The following is a 9,029-nucleotide window of genomic DNA, read 5'->3' as shown; positions in this document are numbered from 1 at the left end:
GCTGAACGTGCCTGGACGCACCATCACGCACATGCCGAATTGCGCGCACGTCGCCTTGTACACCGTCCGTGCACGATCCACTGCTCTCAATCCCCATCGACAACCAAGCCGCTTGCACACGACAAAGTCGACTCGCTCGATCGTCGCCCGCTGTTCACCGTCAACCGCCACAAGTAACGGTTCGTGAATAGCCCGATTGCAATTCCCGCAATCTGTGAACTCCAAACCTCGGTTGCCTCTGCGTTTTGTCGATCCTCATGGTTCCCTTTATTACCTAGCTGCAGTCTCCTGACATAGGAGCCGTGACCGACTCGGGAACCATGAACGAATCCAATTCCAAAACTGAACAAGACACAGTATGGAACCAAACAAGATTCTCCACTGACCGCCTGCATGCAGAAAAGCATGCAGAACCATGCCTATGTCAGACTCTTGGCCTCCCACGTTCGGTTTCCTGTGTCTCCACGCTTGTTTACGTTCACATGCCGACAGACGTCGATCTCCTTCGCGCTTGATCTGTGTATTGATCATCACAAAATCGGACTTGCACCAACCGAAGTGCTCAGCTGACCGAAACAAACATGTGATCGAGTCCAAACCAATCCGAAGCCAACTCATCTTCTACCTGGGCGCCAGCCTGAGACAACTGACCGAAGGGCCTCCTGAGGAAAAACCAACCTCTGTTGTGCACCCAGCCATAGGAGTCATCGCGATTGCGTCCTGCACGCGTCCGAGCACCCGCGTCCTACAGCACATCGGCCAACTGATCACTAGGCCAAAACTGACCCGCATACAGACGCATCGCACCACTCGTGCTCGGGCCCACGCGCGCCGAGCCACGAGCCTACGCGCTCCACCAGACCGACCGTTGAGTCGCGCTCTTGGACCGCATGATTACAACACGACGAGTTGCACCATCACGTCGATTCACACCATCATGAAATCATGAAACTGAGTCATGTACGTACACGTCCCCACCGAGGAGACATCGACTTGGACATGCCCAACTCGCCCGATCCTGATTCCGCTTCTCCTATACGAAACCTGCCATCCACCGCTCGGATTCACATGCGTGGAGTCCGCCAGCTCGCCTCATGCTGCCCTCGAGCGTGCTCCATGTCCCTCGTCTTCGGCCCCAACTAGACCGATGGGATAACCACGCCTCTAAACAGCCTCCGCAACCTCCAAAGTCCACCGTGACCTTCACCACCACTGTCGCTGCTCCACCTTGAGCAAACAACAGCCACTCTGATCTGAATTGACTGTCCGTCAATCAGACCATGAGTCGAAGCCGCCGCCTTGTCCGCATGTCTTCCAGCCGTACCGTCGAACTTGGCTATCACGTCTGACTGACCCCTATCGAACAGCAATCACCAGCCGTCATCAACCCGATCTCCACGTTTGGATGGATCCCCATTGATGCAGCCCATCGGACAGTTCAAGCCACCACGCTCAAAGTGTCCGAATCCACCGACCGAATCTTCGATCGCCGCCATGCTCCACCTTGCGTCATCCTTCCCTGGACCCGTGCAAGTCTTGCGCGGTGTGGAACATATCCTCGTGCCTTCATTTGATCTTTCTTCATGGCTCTGGTACCACTTGTAAGGGTTTTAACGGAAGCATTACCAGGATTATCAAGCTAAACACAAGATCAACACACAAGACACGATGTTTTTAACGAGGTTCGGCCAAGTTGCCTACATCCTCGAGGCATGACTATAGGCGCTCCTCTCCAACAGTTTCAGTCTTGCCATTGGTTACAATAGTGGTGTCTTCTATTTAAAGGCCTGGAATTAGGAGTTCGAGTACAATTCTAATCCTAGTCCCACCCAAATTACAACTCAAATCTATCTGTAACATACCATTTACACATATTCGACATATATTCCAACACAGATAATAGCAGCAGCTCTATAGCGGTGATGAGTGACCCCGTCTCGATCCGTGGAGGCGATCGAAGGAGTGGTGATCGATGTGAAAGGTGTATTCAAGCGGCACCGAAAGATGTCAGTTTGATCACTAACATGAGCACAGTATGCGTCTCGACGCATGGATAATACTGTTTATTTGTGTTGAGATTTGTGTCAGATAGATATGTAAAAAAATTATAAAATATATAAAAAAATCAATAGATCAATAGATATTAGTTAAAAGAGATAAACGGACGAAACAACACATATGCCCTATCTCCTACGGAGTTGCCTCTCCCGAGCAAAATGACCTACTCCACCAGAGACTGATGCATGAAAACTGGTGGCACAAGCACGCACGGACAGAAAGAAATTATATAAGACTCGGTCTCACAAAAATACCCCCTCTTATGTATGCCATGTGTCCCCCTCATTTCTCTCAGTTGCACGTGACAGCTATTGGATCAAGGAAGTACGGTATGGATCAGAGTCTCGTAAGAGTCTTTCGATGAAGGGTCTTATAAAATTTACTTCCCGCGCACACGCATGAAGCGCCCAACTTCGCCGGCCTTTTCAAAAATGACCAGTGGAGTATTGTAGAATCGAATAAGAAACAGGAGTCAAAACTTATTTTTGGTACAAACATGAGTATTTTCGTGATTCAATGGGCCAGGGGATGATAAACTTAGGTTTCATCCGGAGAGACAGAGGTTTGATTGTATTTTCGTCGTCAGGCGCATGCACCTGACTTCTGAACTCATTGTATGCCTGTTTTTTTTTTAAACAGATAGTTATACTAAGGCATATGTAGTACATGGGCTTATATAAGTTTGCACACAAGCGATCGACAAAATCTGATGCGAGACAGCACATGTGAGCTGTGATTCCCATCAAGATCACTTAGTGAAATATAATCTTATACAATCTAGAATACATTGCACATCGTCATCTTCTTTTTTTGAGACCTTTGTCATCCTTCTTGACCAGCAAGTGACCCCATTTTCGGGTGAAAACGGATCAAACACTGTAGGCTTTGGTCTTTACTCTCATATCCGAATTAACCATGCATAAGAATACGGATATATGACCTCAAAATGATTTGAATGCAAGTTTGAAGAGAGTTGAATGCAACTTGAATTTGTACTATTCACGGATAAACTTGCATAAAGATAGGCATAACTCCGTCAACTAAAATGTACATTCTGCAACAAAACGGAAAAGCACTATCCGTGCTCAAATAAGAACGTATATGGTACATCATAATTTCACATTGTAAATGAGATAATGGATAAAATCTATAACATAGTGTACATTGAACTTGCCGTAGCAGTTATATAAAGTGCCTGTAAAGAGTTTTTAAGGATTGGAAGGGAAACAAACATCCCATACTAGTTTTGATGTTTCATTATTGGATATCCATTTTCCCATTTTTTAAATATAATTGCAATTTTTATTACGACTTAGAACCTTAAAGTAAACCTACATGGTTTTTTTTTCCCTAGAAACACATTGGATCCATTGAGAAATAAGGTCATGAACTCTTGCATCATAAACAGTGTATGGCATCTGACATATGGCAACAGGTCGAATCCACATGTTTCGTTAATAAGATGTTGCATGACACCCGACCAGCTCAAGTAATAATATAAGGTGCATGAAGTCTGGTTGTATCTGCATACTTCATTAACTAGTTAGATGACATATGAACTCTCATGCTAGCATAGCTATTGGCAATAAAATGAGAATGGGTCTTTATAATCCAACATGTCACAATAGCTTATGGCAACCGATCAATTCTACAAATTCCTATTGAAAAGATGGACTACATGACAACGTGTATAGCATAGTGTGATAGCGCTTATGGCAACAGGTCAAATTTACGTGTTTCATTAACTATTTCTTGTATTGCATGAGTCTCTTCATCGTCTCTTCCTTTATATGTATCATAACCAGTGAAATACATGTCCAAATAGTAGCTAAATCCTCATGTTGCATTAACCAAACAAATTGTGTAAGCTCATACATCATGATATCACATGTCAACAACTGAACCCATGAAATCTTGCATCCACTAGACATGCTATATGGCGCCTATATCACAACAACTCTTTATCTGGTAGAACGAGTGAATGACATGTTATCAACTAAATAGATTGAACCGTATCAATTGTTGTTTTTTAAAAGGAATTAAATGCATATTTTTTTTAAAAAATAAGTTGAGAGCACAATTTGCAAGTACAATCAATAATTCCAATACTACCCACATAGCTATTGGCAACAAAATGAAAATGGGTATTTATGACCCCACACGTCACAATAGCTTATGGTAACCGATCAATTCTGCAAGTTCTACTGAAAAGATGGACCACATGACGACAAGAACATCAAAGCGTGATAGCGCTTATGGCAACAGGTCAAATCTACACACTATTTTCCTGTATTGCATGAGTCTCTCCATCGTTTCTTCCATCATATACATATAATGACAGTGAAATACATGTCCAAACAATAGCCAAATTTTCGAGTTGCATTAACCAAACAAATTACGTAAGCTCATACGTCACGACATCACATACCAATAGATTGAACCATGTAATTTTGTATTCATTGGACATGCTATATGGCGCCTACGTCACGATAACTCTTTGCCTAGTAGAATGAGTGAATGACACGCTGTCAACTAAATACATAGAATCGTATCAATGATTTTTTTTTAAAGGAATTAACTAGATATTTTTATTAAAAATAAGTTGAGAGGGCAATATGCAAATATAATCGATAATTCCAAAAGTATCCATTGCTTTAGGTGTCAACATAGTGTAATTCATGTTAGGAAAATACATAAGCTCTATGGGATTTTGCCAATAAAAATTGCATTTCTTTTCCATGAGGTAGGGGAGGCGCCAGCCAGCGAAGCAGAACAAGCAAAGCCCCCTGACGTTTGCCTTCCTCGGTTCACTTGCCACATGCAGTTCTTAACCATCCCTAGCATTAATCCCGCATTCTTATTTTATTAGGACATGTTTGTTTCCTGCAGATTATACTAGATTTTAAATTGTGGATTATAAAAGCTACTTTAAAATAAATTATAAATTATGTCACAATCTAGATCTAAATTACTACTATCTACTTTCAGAATCTATCAATTTATTTATATAATCTGATTATAGAGCACAATTCAAAATCTAAAATCTAAATCATACAAACCCTTAATAACTACAGCTCCTCCTCCTACTTGTCTCCCTCTTTTTCGTCGCCCCACCCCACCTTTAATTCCGAACACTGCAACCTCTTCTCCTTCCCCTCCTCCCTTTGCTTCCCCTTTACTCTCTCTCTCTCTCTCTCTAGTGCCTTTCTCCCTCTTGGTGTGTGCAGGTGTGCGCTGTGTTCGGCTTTCCGGCTTCTCCTCTTTCGCAAAGGAGCAAAGGGCGCTTGCCCTTCTCCAGCCTTCGCATTCCGGCGTCACCGCTCACAAGCAAGAGCGGTAGTGCGCAGCGAGCGCCCGGCGTTTCCAGTTCTCACTTCTGAGGGGGCGCGGCGGGAGTACGTGATGGAATTATTGTCCAACGGGGTTTGATTGGAGGTGCTGCCAAGGTGATTTCTTCCCCCGTTCATGTTTGTGGGAGCCATCGGCCTGTGACTTGAAGGTGTTGACTTGTCCTGTGCCTTGGGGTCCATGGTGTGTTTCGATGTCGGCAGGACTCAAAATTCTTGCACATTGTCCAGACTTTTTTTTCTCTCACAAGCTCTCTGTATTTTGCGTTTGGTATTTTGGTGTTTCATAAGTTTGCTTGCTCGAAAGTTTCTGTGAGGTGATTTCGAAATGATACTTCCCCCTCGCATGGAACAACTGTGCTCTCAAATGATGCGTAGCTTTCTTCTAGAGACAAAATTGCCCTTTTGTTTTGTAGTTTTGTTCATGTGCTAGTACTTTAGGTTCCTGAGTTGGCTAACGTACCTTTTTCTTTCTCACGCAGATAAAGCGATCAAGATAAGTTTCTAAATTACTTCGTCAAATCAGGACAAGATTCTGAATTAGGAGAGCATATCATACGGTTGTTCATCAGACAGATTGAAGAATATGTCGTCACCAAACAATTCTGTCAGTGAAGCACTGTCAAGAACAACACCCGTGTTCCATTTGAAATTATGGGTCGTGATTGCCATTGTCGTTGGGATAGTAATGGGAATTCTGTTCATCATTACACTGTGGCTTTCGGTCCGAGGGAAAAAGAAGACGGTGAAGGGATTTGACACTACATCGCTAGCAGAGATCCCTATTATGTCAAAGGAAATCAACGTTGACAGAGTTGATGCACAAAGCGTACATGACAGCGGACCACCATTCATGCCAGTTCATGATAAATATCCAAAGATGAAGGGTGCAGCACATTTGGGAGAGAGTAGATCTGTCGATGTCGATGCGTTCAGCCAATGCAGCTCAGTGTACAACATAGAGAAGGCTGGGAGTTCGTACTCTGAAGATTACAGCAGTTCTGGGCCGGCTAGGAAAGGTAGTTCATCATACGCATATTCAGCTTCGCCTCTGGTTGGCTTGCCAGAGTTATCACATTTGGGTTGGGGCCACTGGTTTACCTTGAGGGACCTGGAGTCCGCGACGGATCGGTTTGCAAAAAGTAATGTCCTGGGAGAGGGAGGCTATGGAGTTGTCTACAAGGGTCGGTTGATGAATGGGACTGAGATTGCTGTGAAGAAAATCCTTAATAATGTGTAAGTGTATCGTGTCTTGGTGAATTTACCATGATTTTAACTCATAGCTAAAATTTGTTTGCTGGGTTTGCAGGGGGCAGGCAGAGAAGGAATTTAGTGTCGAAGTTGAAGCCATCGGTCATGTTCGGCATAAGAATCTGGTGCGGCTACTGGGCTATTGTGTGGAAGGGATACACAGGTGGTCATTTCGTCCTTTTGGTTCCTTCTTTCTGCTAAGTTCATTTGCACTCATCATGGAAGATCATAAAAGATGCTAGGACCAGCATATATGCTCCACCTTCTGCAAGTTGTTCATCATCATATCTGTACTAGACATTCTGTTCTGAAGATTCACAATGGAAGTTAAGTAAGCAACACCATAAGAAAGTTCTTTTTCCCTGCTGTACATAATGCTAGTTTGAGCTTTCCCTGTTTCCTTGTTTCATGTTTATTAATTTTGGGTTAAAAAAAAAACACTGCAAGGTTCATACTATAATAAACATAGTTTTTCACAGAAGCTTTTCAGTGTATATGGATTTGTTCTGAATATTTACCTGCAGGATGCTTGTCTATGAGTATGTCAACAATGGCAACCTTGAACAATGGCTTCATGGGAACATGAATCAACGTGGTGTCCTTAGTTGGGAAAACCGTATGAAGATTCTGCTTGGCACTGCAAAAGCGTAAGTTTGGAGTTTGGTCCTGTTTCACAGTTATTTTCTGAAATCTTGCATAACAAATATCAGTGATTAAAGTTCACTTTGACTGTTGACTATTACATGCTAATGTGGGTGTTCATGATTTTCAGGCTTGCGTATCTTCATGAGGCCATAGACCCCAAAGTCGTTCATCGAGATATTAAGTCAAGTAATATCTTAATCAATGATGAGTTCAACAGCAAGGTTTCTGATTTTGGGTTGGCCAAACTTCTGAATTCCGACAAAAGCCATATCAATACAAGAGTGATGGGAACATATGGGTATAGCTCCCATGTTATGCCCTTCCTGTTGTCCTATTGTTAGTTCTATTCATCTGGAAATAAGTTTGCTAATGTTCTTCTTCTTAATGTGACGCCAGGTACGTGGCACCTGAATATGCAAATAGTGGGATGTTAAATGAAAAGAGCGATATTTACAGTTTTGGAGTGGTGTTGTTGGAATCCGTGACAGCTAGGGATCCAGTTGATTACAGTAAACCTGCCGATGAGGTAGGGTTTTTCTCATTTCAGACAATTGGTGTTATCACTGTCTCTGTTAGTCCTTACACCTCTTCTATTGTTTGTTTCAGGTGAATCTTGTAGAGTGGCTTAAAATGATGGTTACCAATAAGAGGGCAGAAGAGGTAGTGGATCCAAACCTCGAGGTTAAGCCACCAAAACGTGCCCTTAAGCGGGCAATCTTGGTTGGCCTGAAGTGTGTCGATCCTGATGCTGACAAGAGGCCAAAGATGAGTCACGTCGTGCAAATGCTTGAAGCAGTTCAAAATGCATATCGACAAGTATTATTCTTATCCGAACATCTTTCCTTGCGCTCCGACTGTTTAGTTAACACAAAGCAGCATCCTTCTTGTAGCATTGTTAATATCAGTACAACTCAACATATTTTTTTCTTGTTAATGGAAGGATCAGAGAAAGCTCAGCCTGGCGGGAAGCGTGGATATTGAGTCGCAGCAGTCACAAGAGGAGAATTCAAACAGTGCTGATGCCTGAAGCTTCGATTCTGAACAAGCACAGAAAAGTAGGATACCTGAAGTCGTTTGATAATAACAGCAGATTGATCATATTGAGTTCTTTGATAGTATGAGTGGATCAGGTTTACATTTTGCGAATACGGCAGGTAGCAGCTAAATCAGTTAGGAGCAAGCTGCTCATTTCCTTTCTAGGAGTGCTTCTATACTCCCCTAAAAGAATTGCGTTACTGTTTGTTTTCTGTAGATGAATCGTTCAAATCGTTTACACTAGAATATGTGTAGTTTCCTTTTAGGGGAGCATAGAAGCATTGTCTTCGCCTTCATTTATGGTTTGAGTTACCAGGAGGGACTAACCTCAAAGGCATGACTATAGTTACCGGATTTCATTACCCTTGTATAGACAATAGTAGACGCTTTATGGATACTCAGTTTTACCATATGAGCATGCCAATGTGAGCATTGAAAGCCTTATTTTCCAATGATTTGCTTGGGTCAAAGGTGTTGGCACATGCAGGCTGGAACAGGATGGTAGCACTACTTTTTGTGTGATCAGTTGACGCCAGTGGGTACTGGAACTAATCATTTGCATGATTCAGTATTGCATTCCCCCCACCATTGCTGAAAGTCGAAGGCAGCTGTTTGGCCCTGACACCTGGAGATCGATTAATTTTTGGTTTCTGCACATGATTACAGGATGCCAATGATTGCTGCCTGCTTGGT

At 42.9% G+C, this 9,029-nt stretch overlaps 1 protein-coding gene across 1 annotated transcript; it reads left to right on the top strand.

Moving 5' to 3' along the window:
* Positions 1-5,175: 5,175 nt before the first annotated feature.
* Positions 5,176-8,774, top strand: LOC133908419 (probable receptor-like protein kinase At2g42960). Its single transcript, XM_062350442.1, has 8 exons — positions 5,176-5,504; positions 5,888-6,641; positions 6,715-6,819; positions 7,181-7,303; positions 7,429-7,599; positions 7,698-7,827; positions 7,908-8,117; positions 8,242-8,774. Exons 2-8 carry the CDS (start codon positions 5,992-5,994, stop codon positions 8,326-8,328), a joined length of 1,476 nt encoding a protein of 491 aa, XP_062206426.1. The 5' UTR covers positions 5,176-5,504; positions 5,888-5,991; the 3' UTR covers positions 8,329-8,774.
* Positions 8,775-9,029: the final 255 nt, after the last annotated feature.

Source organism: Phragmites australis, chromosome 2 (genome assembly GCF_958298935.1).
Source record: "Phragmites australis chromosome 2, lpPhrAust1.1, whole genome shotgun sequence".
NCBI lineage: Eukaryota > Viridiplantae > Streptophyta > Magnoliopsida > Poales > Poaceae > Phragmites > Phragmites australis.
Note: the sequence above shows the minus strand (reverse complement) of the source record. Positions and strands in the feature narration are given on the sequence as shown.